General features: G+C 36.3%; 1 protein-coding gene across 1 annotated transcript; it reads left to right on the top strand.

Annotated features, from left to right (window-relative positions):
- Positions 1 to 1,886: 1,886 nt before the first annotated feature.
- LOC147510909 (alpha/beta-Hydrolases superfamily protein) lies at positions 1,887 to 4,109 on the top strand. The gene is made up of 2 exons (XM_086602745.1): positions 1,887 to 2,395; positions 3,495 to 4,109. Exons 1-2 carry the CDS (start codon positions 2,013 to 2,015, stop codon positions 3,919 to 3,921), a joined length of 810 nt encoding a protein of 269 aa, XP_086458871.1. The 5' UTR covers positions 1,887 to 2,012; the 3' UTR covers positions 3,922 to 4,109.
- Positions 4,110 to 19,553: the final 15,444 nt, after the last annotated feature.

Below are 19,553 nucleotides of genomic sequence, written 5' to 3'. Positions count from 1 at the left end.
TCTTGAGATGAAAATTTTCCAAAAATATTGCCGATATGTCTTTGTGGTGAGAGCTGACACTCCCATCAACATCCTCAACATGATTTGAGTGCCATTCCACTGAAGAAGATGCTCTTTGAGGCAATTGGTGATTTCGCGATGATCCAATGTAACCTGCGCATTCACGCAACAACATAATACTTGAGTAAGCCATTACAATGAAATATGAAGCAGTTTTGTGAATCCAAAATGTTGATACTCTACCATTTGACTGGGTGCTCGCAGTAGATGCCCACGATGGAAGCTTCCTGGGAATTCTAGTAACAGCAGATTCCATTGCTAAGGATGTTCCATTTTCCACACAAACTTCTATTTCACTTTCACTATCTGAGGATAATATATCTATAGGACCAGGATGTGCCATTAAACTTGAACAAACTTAGAATGTTGTCTCAATCTGCATCAAACAAAAATGACATAAATCATTAATGTGGTTCTTGCAAGCAAATACTGAGCGTGTCCCTGAAGTCGCATCAATCCTCGCAAGAATTTGCAACATTTAAAGTCAAACCAGAGTAGCATACGACATGGGTCCCAGAAATAACATTCCGACGAAGAAAGAAAGAGAATCAAACCTAAAAGTTTTTACCTATATTATAGAAGAAAATGATATTGTGGAAAAATCACCTAAAGTTAAGAATAACTTGCAAACTTATGATAACTTAAAAAGAAACTATATATACATAACCATCGGATGGAGAAATATTGGGCCCCCACACCATTGTGTTTTATTAGATAGATATATAAAAGATAAGAACAACCACAAGTTTTTTTTCAATCTGCTGGTATCTGGTAGACTGGTACGTTACTGATGTTACTGTTTCTTGGCTCTGTAGCTTATCTGCTTATGAGTCTAGCTACTTCTATCTATGTTGTTTGTTTGCGTTCACTCAAAATTTTGGTGATACTGTGAATCTGTGATAGATAGTCCTGCATGATGCATCCGTCAGCTTTTTCGGGAGAACGTGGTGGAACCGAGCTATTGAATGGGCAAAAAGGTAGATCTTGGACACATCTCCAAAATGAGCCAGATATGTAGAAGACAAACAATCCTTTTAACTCTGAAACAACCAAGATGAAACTTCAACGTCTTGTGGCCGTCTTTGTTGTCCTTTCCCCCTCGTGAAGTGCCGCGCCACTCCCTATATAAGTACAACTAATAACCACGAAAAATATTTCTAAATCATTTCATGTATTAATTCATCCTATAGTAAAACTGGTCCAAATACACTTTCTATCTTTTGGTCGTACAATCAAATACACTTTTATCGAAAAAAATAAATCAAATACACTTTCTTTTGAGCTTACAAAAACTTCATGGTTATATGCAGGTCTTTTAGTCATTTTTTTAAAAAATCTGTCAATATTGAATTGGTATAAGAATTTCACAATGAGCATACCCGATCGATGATCGTTTGCAAAATTTACACGAGCCAAGATAATATGTACGTACGTCTGAACAAAGTAATGGATATTTGGATTGCAGCCTTATCTAATGAGCTTTTTCTGCAATTTTTCTACGTCACCTAATGCATCAACTAGTTTCATTTCAATAGCATTAATGAACAAAGAGAAATTGAAGCCAACATGCGTCGAGAACAAAATCAGTTAATTCTAATATAATTAGTATATTTATTTCCGCATCTAAATTTATTTCCACAAGAAGTGTATCAATGTATACATTCAAGTGCAGTGGACCCATTCCATGCAAAGATCCAAAACAGACCTTTTTGCGCTAGTAATGAATTACAATAGATAATAGATTATGGTGCCCCACATCATGTTAAATGTCTTGCAGGTCGGTCATTATTATTATATAACCACCATTTGCTAAACAATATTACGAGTAATCTCCTTGTTGCTCCTTTATAAAGACCAAACAGACACAAAAAAACACCAACACTACATTTCTCTATATTCCTTCCTCTTGGTTCACTTTCTTCATCCCTACTCTCTCCTTGATATTATCAAACATGGTGGTGCAAGATACAAGCCTAAAAGCATCCATGAATGCAAGAATAATCGGCTCAGGTGATGATACAGTGATTCTTGCTCATGGGTTTGGTGGGGATCAATCTATTTGGGATAAGACTGTTTCATGTTTGGCTCAACAATATAGTGTCATGGTATTCGATTGGAACTTTTCAGGTGCAACAAATGATCCTAGCATGTTCGACCCAGTTAAGTATTCATCGTACGACGCATTTGCTAAGGATCTTATAGCTTTACTTGATGAAATGAATTTGAGCTCATCAGTATTCATTGGACACTCTATGTCTGGTATGATTGGATGTTTGGCTTCTATTAAAAGGCCTGATCTCTTCAAAAGACTTGTTCTCATAGGTGCTTCTCCAAGGTAATAATATGTATCCTTGCTACTTATCACTTATTCTTCGATTTTCTTATGAACATATTCAGACATAATATTATCCTTACATGCTTCGCGCTTCATTCATATTTTAACAGCACCAAAACCTTAATTTAGAGAAGAGCCGTAGAAAGAAAATGTTTCTTATAGTTGCCAAGGTTGACCAGCATTCACACTGGCATGAAGTATTGAACTTGGGCATTATATGTCAAGGCCCTCTCGCCCTCTCCCAAACCCATAAATTATAGGCTAAATCTATAGTGCGCAGGTCGTATAGTGTGCTGTCAAATCTGGGCCACTCATACCAAGGAGTGCGTATGTATTGCATGACAAAAGTACTGATCCAAAGGTCTATATTACCTGCGCACCATACATCTCGCGCACTGTAGAAATGCTCTAAATTATAAGGTTACTCATTTAGTGGGTCTGTACAAAATATGAATAATTAAATAAAAAATAATAATAATCAGCTTGATGGATCTTAGCCAGTAGATTCACGTAATTATTAAAGCCTTGTGTACAACAATATTCTTGGGCTGGTCATCTGTGATTCTGTTGAATCTGGAAATATAAATGTCGGGTGATCCATGATATAGGCTCAATGGGCACAAAGACGAGGACAATTATGTTATTCCAGGACAAAGAAACCCACTCCATACATGTGAGCTCTTTTGGAGGCCCACTGATCCATTGGACGTTGCCTAACCCATGATAGCCTACCTAACGCAAAAGTGCAAAACACAAAATACTGTATACTTGTGTAGTTGTGTGACTTGTGTGAACCACCAGTAACTGGTAAGATTGAAGTCCAGGCCCCAGAGTGGGAAGAGTGATTCAAGACCACATTCATGCACCATTGCACCTGAATACCTGATGTAGGCGGCAGGCCAAAAGGGAGTCGGAAGTTTCAGTACTGAGTTGGAACCATAGTTCTTTGTCCCCTGGCCCGGCCTGCTATACGTAGGAAAAAACCGAAAAAGTTTACCTTTGTCAAGCGAATGTGTTCACCTGGTTGGCAACTCTTTAGCTCGACCAATGAATTAATCTCCAATAATTTCTTCATCATTTTTGTTAACTGTGTGTATAGGTACTTAAATTCGGAAGATTATGAAGGAGGATTTGAAAAGCCACAAATTGAGGAGATCTTCTTAAACATAGAGTCCAACTTCCAGATGTGGGCTACAAACTTTGCATCTCTTGTTGTTGATGCAAAGGACCCTCCCTCAGTAGAACAATTCAGCAAGAGCTTAGGCAGAATGAGACCTGAAGTAGCACTTTCACTAGCCAAAACCGTATTTTGCAGCGACGTTCTAGGTAGCCTTGATAAAGTTCAAGTCCCATGCACCATCATTCAGACTTCCAATGATATTGTCGTTCCGAATTCTGTTGCGTATTACATGCAAAAGAAGATTAATGGGAAATCGACAGTGGAGATAATAGAAGCCGATGGACATTTCCCACAGCTCACCAAGACCAAACAGCTCCTTGATGTTCTTTATAGAGTCATGAGTTAAGATTGTGAGAACAGAAAATGTATTAGAGCTAATTAATTCCTTTGCTTTGTTTGGTGTCCTAGTCTCCTAGAGATCCGAGTGTGGAAGAAAGAAATAAAGGCCCTTTAACAAATATATGTTGTCACGGGGCAGTAGATGGTTGCTTCAAAAACTGTTCTCTTTATATATATTATTATTACTAGCAAAAACGCACGTGATATGCACTTCCCATATGCCAACATTTTTTTTTGACAAGCCTGTTTTAAATGAGATTAGTAATTCTTTAATGCTAGCGGTCTCCAGACTTCTGGTATCATCACCCAAAGGTTTTACCGACTTTGCTAGTCGGCACCTGCTAAAAAAATGTGTGGGCAAGCCTATTTTTAAAGAGATCAGTAACTCAATAGTGTGTAGCGGGGTTCGAACCCCAGACCTCTAGTATCATCACCCAAAGATTTTACCAACTAAACTAGAAAACACTTACTCTTAGGTTAACACTAGCTAATCTGCCCGTCTTATGGCCGGGCTTAGTATCTTCATTTTTTTTCTCCATTTAGTATAAATGAAAAATAAACCCAAAAACCATAGGTAAAAGCCTTTTTTCCTTAGTAGATATGAAAATTAAATATTGTAACAACTATCAAGTGTAATCATTCAATTTAAACGGAAATGGGAAAGAGATATGTGAACTTTGTTGAAAAATGTGATTAACATAATTTTGGGAAAGAGATATGTGAACTTTGTTGAAAAAACAGTAGAATCATGCGTGAGTTTTGTTTTTTTTTTCTCGAAATATTTGAAAAGACCAAAAAGTATTTTAAGAAATTACAAAGTACACCAATACTAAAGTTATTTTGGTAATTACCGAATTAAAATAAGGCGAGTAATTATTTTCTAAATAGGGATTTTTTTTAAAAATATGCTGACGTGGCTCACTGTGAGCATATTGGGAGAAATGGATACATAAGAATTCTGTCGTTGATCCATTAATTCCATATCCATATCTATTAACTAATTCATATCCATATCCATATCCAATAACTAATACATATCATGATCCATTAACTAATCCATATCCATATCTATTAACTAATCCATTGTTTTTTAGATTTTTTTTTTCATCCTATGCGTACATTTGAAATAATGAAATAATGCGTAGCTTTGTTTTTTGTTTTAACATAACACATGAAAAGACAATTTTGATTTATATTAAATTAGAGAGGACACCAAATTCAGGGTTAGTTTGGTAAGAAGACGAGTAATTATTTTCTAAATAGGGACTTTTTTAAAAAATATGCTGATGTGGCTCACTGTGAGCATATTGGGAGAAACGGATATTAATGTAGGTAGGATTGCACTGCAGATCGTTTGAACTTTAATGTATACATTGTAGCATAATTAGCTAGTGTTTTTGTAAGTGAGGCATTCGTGATTGACGATATATGAAGTGATCGAGAATTCCAAATGTCTCCATAGAAATTAACCCCGTCATATAATTTAGAATAGTTATTGTATTAATTAATGCAATGGTCTAATAACACAATGTGAACTGAAAGTTATAAAATTAAATGTCCAAGATTATTTTCTCCGGCATTACAATGGCATACATGAAAAAAGGGACTGAAGTATTAAAATTAGATCAGTTGCATCTTTTTCATTGAGTGATCTGGTATCGAGATCCGAGTGTGTGGAACTCAAAATTAAGGTTGCTTCAGTTCATCTGCTCTCAGTTGACATGCGACCTGCAAAATGAAAGTATATGTAAATGTTAGAAATCAGATTATAGTTAATAAGTAAATTCCTGAAGTGTGTATAATGCTACTAAAACTTTACAGCTTCAACAGTTCAGCCTAAGTTCAACGTAATATCGAAAAACCAGTTCAACCTGATTATTAACCCATCAACTACAAGAGATCGAGGTGAACAAAAGGTTTACAATTTATGTCCACTTAATTCTGAATTTTAATATTAAGTATGCTTAGCTCTTGCAATAACATTGAATTTGTAGTTAACTGGCTAGCCATTTTCTCTAGCATGGGCATGTCAGGTAACCCGATTTTTATAAAGCCCAAAGCAAACATTGAGTCTGAAAATGTTATGTCACAACATCTGATGGCTTAGGACTTCCAAGAATAATTTTCCTAAGGACGCTTGGATCATAAGTTTTGGCCTTGACATGAGATTTTATCAAGATTATTGTAGGAGATTTTTTGAGTATCCCTTGATTCTCCTCTGTGCCTTGTGATTCAGAACATTTTTCTTGATGGAGAAGGGATGAGATGATTTAGTGTTCAGGGTTGAACTGTCTAGCGATTGCCTACGTATCTCCTTGTTTATTTAGAATAATCAAATCCTATTTTGCGTAGTTCCTAAGAGCGAATTCCTATGGCTTATATAGGAAGAGCCTTGAGAGTCCTAGGGTTAGGATTAACCTCACCGCTTGTGAGTTCACTTCCATCTTTGGACTCTGCTTTCCTATTAGGAATCCACTAGCTCCTTATGGAAGTCTGAATCTAGACCATATCTTATTAAAGGTAGGTTTCCTTGTTGGTCATAATAACCCATCACATATGGGAAAATTAGATCTAAAAGGTAATTCTTAAAGATATGTCATTCTGATTCATTCCTTATCATCAGTTCTTCAGTTTCCTTCTGTTCAGGAACTGTCTTTATCATCAGTTCCTAACGACTTGGAGAACTGGTATATTCAGAGGCGGGTCGCCACGTGACTAGCACATGCTTATGACACACTCGTGATAAACACGATGTAACTTATTCCCAGAACTAATCCGATGGTTCTCGTCTTATTTCGGGTATTCATAATCCTAGGCCATTTCCCATCCACGTGTCATCTAATCAATGATGGGAAATCCCCTTACAATATTAAACAAAAAGGTATGAGTACTCAAAAAGTATACCTGAGATATCTTGCTCCCTACAACTCAGTAAAAATAAACATTCTTCACATTCTCCATATCACCCCTACCTGCAAACAATTCAACTACTAAGGAAGTGGAAAAGAAACGAATAAGAAAACAAAGTGTAAATTATACGATTTGATTTTGTTAACCATCTAAAAACTGAACAATTAAAGAAACGTAAACAGTCAACCAACGTAATAAGGTTCAACTTTGAGATGAAGCAGCCCAACATCAACCAGTGTAAACAGTTAGTTCAGGTTCAACTACAAACCACGGTGCATATTTCGAAAACTCACAATCATATCTCTACGAGGGATGACTTTGTTATGACAATTTGGAACATTTCTAATAGACCAAAACCTACACCAACCATCAAGCAATAGCAATATCCTTCGATTCCACCTGAACCTAACATAAGTAAACTCAACACCAATGGTGCAACTTTCGGCAATCCAGGTCCAACAGGTATCAAATGTCTTTTCCCAAATACATATTTCATCCTCAAATGTCCACAAAAACTTATGTCCACATGCCATTAAATCTAGGTTGTGACAATCCATCCACTAGCCACATCAGACCATCAACTCCATGACGCAGCAGGCCACTCCATGGACCATGTTGATTTCACCTCTAATAGCTTACCTCTAAGTTAAAGAGAAAATACAAACTCATCCATATTACTGAACTCAAAGGAACTGTTTACAAATCACAACTTTGAGGGTATTGGTAGCATGAGAATCACATTGTTATTTCCACTATTGTGATTGAATACCCCTACTACTACTTCGTCATCTAATTCACATTTTATATAGATTTAACAAAGAATTTATTTTGTCATTGCACACACAATTAGTATACATAAAGAATGCGTCAATGATTTGCGATTGAATAACCCGAGTCTATTCTAATGGATGCATCATTGATTTGTGACCCTAGATGCCAGGAGCTGAGACAAATTTCATATTGGACATTGATATGATCAATAACATAGCAAAGGCCAAGTGTTATATATCCTATGATATTGGCAAGCCAAGAAATGGCTTTTAGGTAAGTAGTTGTAGTAAGTTTATAACCTCCTTGAGCTCAAACCACCATCGTCAATCAAAATTTTTGATTACCAATATTCAAGTACACTGTTATAGCAAACATCATGCTCCAAATATATTTTCCTAAGCAAATCCCCCATAAACTTTTTAGGGTGACTATGACAATGGTATCGTTATTTCAAAGTCACTACAATGTCACCTCAAGACACTGTTTCTCAAGATTATATCTTTGATTTTTTAAATGAGATTCGTGTTCATGTCACCGGTTCAATTCATAACAAACAAATAGATAATTAATCACAAAGCTAGAAGATACATAAGAATAAATGGGCTATAGGAAGTACTTGCCTCAGTAACAACGATTTCTTGAGTTTAAGGTCTAACCATCCTATTGAAAGCAAGGTACCACCATGGCACATCGCTGAAAATCCACACAAAACCAAACACAATTAACACCAAGAGGTAATCAATCAAAAGATTAAAAAATCCAAAAACCACCATATCGAAATCAAATAAGCAAATGACATTGTTTCGACCCCCACCTACGTGGCAAACGTCCATTGGTAGGAGTCTCCACTTTATTCGTTTAATCGACAGGGCTAAAACCCAATTCGCAATATCATGGATCAATGTACATGTCCATTAACTCATGTGGCTAAGGCTGAACCTTAGCCACATGGCTTGCCACTAATGTACGTTGATTTATGTCCAGATTCGTTTCTTATCAAAGAGATAATTATCAGTTGAAAGTTATAGTATATCACAATTACTCAAGCTACAAGATTACTTGAGCTACAAGGACTCTCTACTCTACCTATTTAAATATCAAACTATTTTTCATTCAGAACTACGTTCTTGAGACTTGATCCCACTGATAATTTGGGTACGTAGGCAACCGCAAGGTACTGATCTCATCATTCCCCGATCACCATCATTTTTCTAATTACTTTTCTACGTTCTTCGTCTTTTCATCAACACTTGGTGTTTTGATCATATTTGGTCGAAACATAATTGGCGCCGTCTGCGGTTCTTATGCAAAACCGACGATCACGTTCTACAAAAGTTATGATGAATACTCGACGAGCCTAAGTTCTCGATGCACTTACTGACGATCATCGTGAATGTGCAGTTCCAGGTCAACCTGGCGGTATCGAACTACTCCCTCCTATTCCTTTTCAATATCCGATTGCATTCGACCCGGCGACCATTCCACCGATGCGCCAAATTATTCAGCACGAAGTTATTGCCTCTGACGATTCTTCGTCATCTGTTGCGGATAATGTCCGTCATATGTCTCGAGGAATTCTTGTATTGAAAATATTACACTGGCCTTGTTTCATGCTGTCAGACGTCTTACACTTATTTCAAAGAAGGAATAGTCGAAGTTTATACTTGTCGAATATCCATTGTGTGCAAGTTTTTTTTAGCGTCTACGGATCGAAATCGCGAGAATGGAAAAGTTACCTTAGCGTTTACAACATTGTCTCTGACACTCATACAATTAAACAGAGACAAACTTTGGTTTTGCTAATGACTGAATTTCTTATTGATGATATTCCTATGTCGAAATCATTACTCGATGAGGAAAACATCAATCCCTAATTGTCATTACCTCCTGGGGGCGATGACTTGAAATATTTATCGGATATATCAGCTGATTGCTAGATTTACACCGATAGTTCGCATAATAAGTCCGCCTCCGGTCTTGTTTTTGTCATCTTGAAGCTGAATGAAGACATAATTGCGAGGTCTCTACGTTTGAGTTTTTAACGTTTCACATTAGATGACCGAGTACGAAATTGTCATTTGCGGTATACGCACAACTCTTCAGTTGGGGGAGACTAAGTTACGATTAATTATTCTAAATTAGTTGATAGCCACTTTGAATGATAATATGCGGCTCGCAATGATAGAATGGGCATTTATTTGGACTTCGTTCAACGAATTGCATGAAATTTTACATCTATCATTACTGTACAGTATCCGCGTTATGATGAAAGGCATTCTGATTCTATCGCATACTTATCCGTGAAAAATCAAGTCGTCACTGTAACGACAACACTGGATTAACCACTTATGCTGTCAGATGATTCCAACGAGCTTGACACTGATAATGTCTCGATATCTACCGACGACGATCATGCAGCTGACGATGCTCAGGAATTCCCAGGGGTGAAGTCTCGCTCACATAGCAATGACCCAATGGTATTGGTGGCCATACATGCCAAAGGATGTTAAGCGTTTGTCCGAGAAGTGTGTGCCTTGTCAAACACATGGTATATGATATGGGTCAACTTCTCGCGATGAAGCGTCATCCAATCCATAAACCTTGGTCATTTGCGAAATGGGGCCTTGACATTTTTGGTTTATTTCCGCCCATTACGGCGGTGTTCATTTCTTGCTCGTCGTCGAACAAATTATTTTACTAAGTGAGCGGACAAAATTAACAAGTTGAGCGAAAAATCGGACAAAAATTTGTTAGTCCGTTTCGGTTCAATTGTTTCTTTTACATTTATTATCTTTGCACTTTTCAAGATTTGGTGATCAATAAAGTCTTTCTTTCACTTCAGTTATAATGGTATAATTATGTTTCCATCGCAACATTATTATCGCTACGACTTAATCTGACGAATATACCGCGTTTAGCTTCGTCAGTCTAAGTTGAATGCTGTTACGCTCGCTTAGTTCGTTACTATCGCTATGACAAAATCTGACGAAATTACCACGTTTAATTTCGTCAGTCTAAGTTGAATCCTTTTACGCTCGCTTAGTTCATTACTATCGCTACAACAAAATCTAGCGAAATTACCATGTTTAATTTTGTCAGTTTAAGTTGAACGCTTTTACGCTCGCTTAGTCGTTACTATCGCTCTGACAAAATCTGACGAAATTACCATGTTTAATTTCGTCAGTCTAAGTTGAACGCTTTTAAACGCTTAGTCGTTACTATCGCTATTTATATAAAATCGACGAAATTACCACGTTTAATTTAAATCGGTCTAAGATGAACGCTTTACGCCGCTTAGTCGTTACTATTGTTCCGACAAAATCTGACGAAATTACCACGTTTAATTTCATCAGTCTAAGTTGAACGCTTTTACGCTTGCTTAGTCGTTACTATCGTTACAACAAAATCTGGCGAAATTACCACGTTTAATTTTGTCAGTCTAAGTTGAACGCTTTTACGCCGCTTAGTCGTTACTATCGCTCGACAAAATCGGCGAAATTACCGCGTTTAATTTAGATGGGTCTAAGATGAACGCTTTTCATTTCGGCCAATTAGTCGTTACTATCGCTCTGATAAAATCGGCCAAATTACCACATTTAATTTCGTCAGTCTAAGTTGAACGCTTTTACGCTCGCTTAGTCGTTACTATTGTTCCGACAAAATCTGACAAAATTACCACGTTTAATTTCATCAATCTAAGTTGAACGCTTTTACGCTCGCTTAGTCGTTACTATCGCTACAACAAAATCTGGCGAAATTACCACGTTTAATTTCGTCAGTCTAAGTTGAACGCTTTTACGCTCGCTTAGTCGCTACTATCGCTCGACAAAATCTGACGAAATTACCACGTTTAATTTCGTCAGTCTAAGTTGAACGCTTTTACGCTCGCTTAGTCGTTACTATCACTACAACAAAATCTGGCGAAATTACCACGTTTAATTTTGTCAGTCTAAGTTGAACGCTTTTACGCTCGCTTAGTCGTTACTATCGCTCCGACAAAATCTGACGAAATTACCACGTTTAATTTCGGCAGTCTAAGTTGAACGCTGTTACGCTCGCTTAGTCGTATTATCGCTACGACAAAATCTGACGAACTTACCACATTTAATTTCGTCAGTCTAAATTGAACGATTTTACGCTCGCTTAGTCGGTTACTCGCGCTATGTCAACATCTGATGAAGTTACCCCGTTTCGTTTCGTCAGTTTTGCGTCGGAGCATTTTTTCGCTCAATCTAATTTTGTAAGCTTAAAGTTAGCATTGGGGGCGTCTCGTTCTATTTCATTTCAACTACATAAATCTACAACATTGTCAGTTTTCCGCAGGTATGTTATCTGACACAACAACAATATTCAATAGCAAACCCATTTTTATTTTTATTTTTCATCAAAAGAAGTTTTAGCTCTATGATATTACATTCACACAATTACCTAATCAATTGTCTATGTCAATTGTCTTACGGTTGTTCGATTAAATCTTCATTTTCTTCTTCGAAATCTACATTCGCTTCGCTTAGCGCTTTCGGTTAACTATTTTCCGCAGTCATTCTTTTTTCTAAGGCATTGTGCCGCTCTTTCTCAACGAAACTTCTGTCAGTTTCTTTAATTCTTCTACGACATTTATTGACGTTTTTCTGTGCTAAACTTTTCTCCGTTGCCTCTTTATGAATATAATTTGCTCGTAATACTGCCGTTTCTCCGTGCGGTGAGAATACACATTACGTCAACTGTCTTCGCGAAAACTTTATCCAGCTTCGTTATTTTTTCTAAGGCATTAAGTCGAACTTTCTGAGCGTAACTTTCTGAGTTAATCTTTCCGTCAGCTTCATTATTTTTTCTAAGGCATTGTGCCGATCTTTCTACGAAAATTTTTCCGAGCGAAAATTTTCGTCAGTTTGTTATTTTTTTAAGGCATTGTGCCAATCTTTCTACGATAAATTTTCCTAGCGATAATTTTAGTCAGCTTCGTTATTTTTTCTAAGGCATTCTGCTAATCTTTCTACGAGAAATTTTCCGAAATTAAAATTTTCGGCAAATTTTGTTATTTTTTTCTAAGGCATTGTGCCGATCTTTCTCCGAAAATTTTTCCGAGCGAAAATTTTCGTCAGCTTCATTATTTTTTCTATGGCATTGTGCCAATCTTTCTCTAACAAAATTTTCCGAGCGAAAATTTTTGACAGCTTCATTATTTTTTTATTTTTTTTTCTAAGGCATTAAGCCGAATTTTCTGAGCGAAATTTTCCGAGGCTCGTACAACCGTCGTTTCTCTGTGCGGCAAAAATTTGCATTAAGTTAACTTTCTAAGCGAACACTTTATTCAGCTTCTTTATTATTATTTTTTTTCTACGGCATTGTGATCTTTCCGTTCGAAACTTTTCGTCAATATCTTTTGCTCGTAATACCACCGGTTCTACTTGCGGCACAAACCACAAAAATAAAAAATAAAAAAAATCGTCAGATCAGTTCTTCCTACCAACATCAACAATCATATTAACTAAACGCAAGCAAATCCAAACAATTCAACACCCAAAAAAAAAAAAAAAAAGGCAGTAGCAACAAGTAGTTCCATCTCGTCTCCACCATCGTCTCTTCAACGAATTTCTCGTTCTCGCACTCAATCTTTTTTATTACTTCCAACCTTGATTGGTTTCTCCACAAGAATCCTGATGACGACCGTTCATTGTCATGCATCATTGAATTCTAATGAAAATTTATTTCGATCATCAAAGAAAACTTCCTCTTCATCGGCTATTGATTTTCTCACCTTGTTACCGTCTCAAGACTACCCAAAGGAAGGGATGGATAAACCACGGGATAAAGGGTCTTGAATCTATTGCTTCACTGTTCCAAGTTACGGCGTTTATCACTTCCTCCGGATTTAAATTCGTACCTTATCCAATCCGGATTGCATGTGCTTATCAACTTTTGTCTTTATCTCCTTGAGACACAGTTCTAGCTTTGATTGCATGTGCTTATCAACTTTTGTCTTTATCTCCTTGAGACACAGTTCTAGCTTTGTCTTTATCTCCCTGCCTCAAACACTTGCGACACAGTTCTAGCTTTGTCTTTATCTCTTGCCTCAAACACGGACACAGTTTCAATACACTGGACCGATTTAGTAGCCACTTTTTACAACTCTTGGAAATTCACCATGCATGTCAAACTCTTCAAGAACGAAAACCTTTTAGCCACATAGTTTATTGATTCGTTCTCTTTACAGTTTTGGTGTTGCTTTTTGTTTTACGCAGTCAACCCCACCAGCACCAGCAATAGTTTTTTCGGCGAAGTATAGCTCTTTTTCGCTTCCTTTACTTTTTCTTTCCTAAATATAATCACACGAAGAGAAGCTCGATCCAGTTTTATGGACCTCAATAGTCCGAGTTGTTTGTAATTCCTTCACTTCACACCCAACTTCCAGCTTATCTTATCGACAAAAACAAAAAACGAAAACAAACACTTCGAACTTATCTGCTGCTAGTAAACAAGGTTCCAGTAATTAAGCAGTCTAACTGAATTAGGAAACTAAATTTAATTTAAAGAATTAAAGTTGCGTGTCTAAACCAACTCGAAAGCCTTGAGCCCTGGACAGCTAGACTATGTATGCAAACGAGTATTTGACTTATTGACCTCATCAACATGTTTGTGAGCCAACACAACGTTTGGCTTATAGTCACGCAAGTTCTTGCTACCATGTGTGCTCCAAGTCAATTTGCTTATATAACACTCCTCTTGCATGTGCGCTCCAAGTCAATTTGCTATTAAGTATTTTGTTCCCTTATTTACTTATGAGGACTCTTTACTTATTTATTTGTCACTTCATCCTTCATAATTCATTGATCCAAGTATCGCTATTCCGTTGGCACGCATCGTCGAATTCAAATTTCGTATTATTACATGACACGTTCGGTACAGTTTTCGCCAATCGAATTTTTTTGCAATTTTATTTCTGTGCATATTTTATTTTATTTTTTCTGTGCATTTTCGGCAATCTTTTATTTAACTACATTGCGTCTCGTATACGTTAGTTTGACATTATTTCGTTCCCGATATTTCACGAATTTTTTCGACAGTCAATTTTCCAATTATTTCTTTTCGCACGACACTTCGTTATACATTCCACTCATTTTTTTTCTTTCTTCTTTGCCATATGAACTTTGTTAAGCATGCCAAAGAGGGGCGTGTTTTGACCCCCCCTCGTGGCAAACGCGTCCATTGGTAGGAGTCTCCACTTTATTCGTTTAATCGACAGGGTTAAAACCCAATTCGCAATATCATGGATCAATGTACATGCCCATTAACTCATGTGGCTAAGGCTGAACCTTAGCCACATGGTTTGCCACTAATGTACGTTGATTTATGTCCAGATTCGTTTCTTATCAAAGAGATAATTATCAGTTGAAAGTTATAGTATATCACAATTACTCAAGCTACAAGATTACTTGAGCTACAAGGACTCTCTACTCTACCTATATAAATATCAAACTATTTTTCATTCAGAACTACGTTCTTGAGACTTGATCCCACTGATAATTTGGGTACGTAGGCAACCGCAAGGTACAGTCTCATCATTCCCCCGATCACCATCATTTTTCTAATTACTTTTCTACGTTCTTCGTCTTTTCATCAACACTTGGTGTTTTGATCATATTTGGTCGAAACAGACATGAAGCAAAATCAGTTCAGGACTAACTTGAAAAGGGTACTGAGCAATTTTAAGGGCCCTCCAGAGTTAACTTGCTCTTGGTCCTAATAGTCAAGAAGGGACTAATCATCCTATTTAATGCAAGATACCACCATGGAACATGGATGAAGGCTTACAAACAAACATCTAGCTTTAGATAGTTATTTCAACTAAATTAAGTCCATGTTTGATATATAAAAAAAAAAAGAGAAAAAGATTGTTAGGCATCAACAATTAACACGCATGTTGCCTAGTTTTGGTTTTGAAGTTCAAGACGATCGAGAGCTCTTTTGATTGCTAAGGAGTGCAATTTCCGATCAACAGAACCCTTCTCGTGCTTAATTTTCCCAACCTGTGTTCACATGAGGTTGATCCAGCCAACCCAACTACATCTTCATTTTCTTGGATCCCAACCTAGCTTGACATTGGTTTTCTTTTTCCATCAATAATAAGTAATACTCAGTTTTCTTACTTTTGGCCTAAAGCAAACATGGCAGTGATATTAATTGTCATTTGGGGCTTCTTAAATCCCCCAAAGATGCGCATAATGAAACTGGTTGTGCAAAAGTTCTAGTAACCATTAGACATAACCCGAAAACTATCATTGCATATAAAATTTATTAGAGGGGAAAAAATTCATATCGCATAGTAAATATTTTCCAATCTTGGTGGCTGGGGGAGCATACAATTTTCAGATCATATATTTAATATGATATTGAGTTATTCTACTTAGAGACTTCATGTGCACAATTTTAGACATGCAATTGCAAATTAAAACTAATCAAGTAACAAGTGAGTAGGAACGATGACTTATTGCATATAATGCTTCCAATTTGGAGTTGTTGTGAAGAATATCGAGAACTATTATGTTGGATTCCAGTTTTAACTTCAGCTTACTCCGTGGAAAGGTGATGAATAACTTCCTCTAAAGAAGTAACGGTACTGAAATTACTTTACCTTCTGAAAACCCACCCCTCTTTGAGACCGCAAGATCAACAACTGAATAAAATCCAAAACTACTAACAGAGCAATATCCGCATAATGGATGAACTTGTCATAGTTATAACAAAAAAGAAAGAATCTGGTCATGCCTGAGAGAATCAATCTGAGACCTATGTAGAGCTCCTTCTATAGATCACCTTTGTTTGAGCAAAATAAAATAAAATAAGAGAAGATGATGATTCTGATATAACTAAGAGCACACACCTGAGGAAGTAAATTGAAATTCCACCTCGAATAGCCTTTGGAGACCTAAAATTAGCCTAGACATAGCAATATATATAGCATTCACTAAAATTTTCAAAAGTGAAGACAAATTAGAAAACATCAAAAGCAATTAGACATACTAACCAGTGACAACCAAGGTGAAGAACAATATGAAACTTCCCAAATTAAAAGTTTGTTGACTGCTAAATTGGCCTCCAGCCTTCACCTGGATACAACATAATGCTCGTCCCATTTATCTAATTTCTGCAAGTAAAAAAAAAAGACTAATGAAGATCATATTGGACCAAATCTACAATCTACAAAATGCTACAATCATAGAAGGATCAAAAGTAAAAAGCTAACTGCCAAACAACCATGATCAGAGATTCACGTCCTCCAATAAATGTCAACTGAACATGGAAATTGAGGAGAAAATTGAGATGTGGTGTCAGTTAGGATGTTCCTATATCTAGGATTTCCTATTGATAAAGGATAAAAATCCATGTGGAGCCATGACTCCTATAGTCCAGAGTCTGGTGATCACTTCTATAAGGGAAGAACAAATTTTTTTGGCAGTCTGCTAACGCTATAACATGTTCCACAAGGTAAACCAAATATAATTGTTCCCTTACTGTCGAACCATTTAAGTCGCATATCTACGAACCATCTAATAAAAATGAAAACATTATCTTAAACAACTGAGAAGAAGCCAATTTACTAACCCTTCATTGAGCCCAGTTGAACTCCTGATATAGATATGGCATTAGGGCATCCTCAAGAAACAGGATCCTCCATGACATCGAAAGAATGTAACTCCTAAAAGACATAAGGTCGATCGACTTTCAAAATGTTTGAGGCACATAAATAACACCTTTTGATTAGATTTATGTCACGCAAATGTCACATATTACAACATAAACTTAAGGATTCCGTGAACTGTCTCTTAGATTCTCAGTTATATAGATTGTCTTTGATCCTATCCCTAGATCTTCTTGGTGTACGTACTCGTTTCATTTGACAGTGCAGATAGATATTATCTCCAAGCCAACAAGTGCTTAGTAATAATTCATCAACTACAATTTATTCACTTTGACCAAACAATAGTTCTAAGGAGGTATCATGCCTAAAACTATAGATTGATGACCATGAATAAAGCAATAATAATAGTTGTGTGCCTGGAAGTAGCATTGAATGTAATCTTTGGTTGCATCGTTGTACTCTATCATTGACAATATATGAAATCAAACCCCAGTCAACCCCCACACGCTCTTTTTTTTATCCTTGATCATTATTAGGACACATATAAATGTAAATCTATATAGAAATAAAGTTAAGAACATGAAACCCCAGTCAACCTGCACGCGCATAGCTTTAGAACATGAAAGATACAACACGTATACGTCGGCAACAATCAGCAATAGAGAAATAATGTATTAAAAGTTGCTTATCCGCAATTGGCTATTGGACAGAGGATAGGAAACTGGTGAAAGTAATTATGGAGGTTGATTGACGTGGGAGTTACAATTTCGTTTTAAATGGGTATCCCTTCTTTTGCTTCAACTGCTTGGTGCAGTCCAATACTCCATCATCTTCCCTGCATGACTCGGCCAGTAAATTCATCCACAGTTAAATACCAATCAAATCGAAGGTTAATGTTTCTCTCCAATCTACACCCCAAAAAGTGATAGTAGAAAAAAAAAAACCGGAGAATTTACATAAATTAAACATCAAATGAAACAACAAATCATAAGAACTGGTACTATAGGAGGAAAAAGTCGGGATTTTTTTTTTAGAAAACCACTTTTAGATACTACAGGAGGAAATATCCTAACTTTTGAAACTGAGAATTTTTTTTTTGCTTTACTTCTAATAATAATCGGCAGTAGAGAGACAATTAGGGATGTATGTTTTTTTTTTGGCTGTTAGCTTTTAAGAGAGAGCGAATAAGGGGAGATTTGAGAGAGAGAAATGGGGGCGTAAGAAAAAGAGAAAGACGTCTGGTTTCCTAGCATTTAAATTCGGTATAAATGGTAATAAATTACCAATGACAACATATTCACATTAATTACCAATGACAAAACATAAAGCAAGAGAAAAATGAAGACCCTCTGCTTAAAAAAAAAATACTCCATTATGAGTAGGAACATATCCACCAAAGAACCAATATATCTACCAAATAAAGAATGGAGTCGTAAACTACTACTAAAGTACAAAGCTCAAGAAAAAAAAATGAGAACCCACCACTTCTTACATACTATTCTTTCAACTGTTCCACCCGACTCTTCTTACATGGTAACCCAAAAAAGAGATTTAACCAACAACAATGTGAACCCAGCCTAACCCTAGGATATCTCATAAATTAATGGTAATATCAGTTCATTCTGCATTTTCTGGTTATGTGATCATTACGATATCACCCCAAAGAATACCATTTCAGCTTTTTGGTTTTGCTTTGTTCTTGTTTTGGTTCTCGATATAAATAAGGAGAAAGCTCGCTTCACTGAGAATTGAAACGCATCAAATAGTCAAACAATATCATTTAATTCCAACCGAAAATTAGGAGTACTGAAAAGATAAAGTGGAACATTAATAAGAATGGCCAAATTTCTATAAACATAAAGTAGTTTGTTGCTTCATTTTCAACTAAACAAAGTTTCATATGATTTATAGATTATTCATTAAGCCTCAGAGTAAGCTAGTGACAACTAACTATTTTGAGGTAAATAAAATTCCAGTGCATAAAATAATTAGTATTCTGTGTACACACCTTGGCTTCCTTGGTATGTCTCGTGTAAATTTGTCTGCTGAACTCGTGCTTGCTAATCAACCAATTATGCTACCTTTTTCCATTTTAGTTAATTAATCCTTCAAACCCCTAAGAAAGGAAGTATATAACCAAACAACCATTTAGATATTGTACATTATCATTAAGACCACAATTCTATTATAGATTAATTTCTTTTGCTCTTATGTTGCAAGTTGTACATCAATATTTTGAATCATAATACCTCTATGAGAGTTTGTTGTGATTGGAAATCAGCCACTCTAATTTCTTGGACAACACAATTCTGAAT

Source organism: Coptis chinensis, chromosome 3, assembly GCF_015680905.1.
Source record: "Coptis chinensis isolate HL-2020 chromosome 3, ASM1568090v1, whole genome shotgun sequence".
Taxonomy (NCBI): Eukaryota; Viridiplantae; Streptophyta; class Magnoliopsida; order Ranunculales; family Ranunculaceae; genus Coptis; species Coptis chinensis.
This window is presented reverse-complemented; position numbering and strand designations above follow the sequence as displayed.

Coding starts and splice junctions, on each gene's coding strand:
- LOC147510909 (XM_086602745.1), top strand. CDS start 2,013: ATGGTGGTGCAAGATACAAGCCTAAAAGCATCCATGAATGCAAGAATA. Junction 2,396..3,494: donor CTCATAGGTGCTTCTCCAAG/GTAATAATATGT, acceptor CTGTGTGTATAG/GTACTTAAATTCGGAAGATT.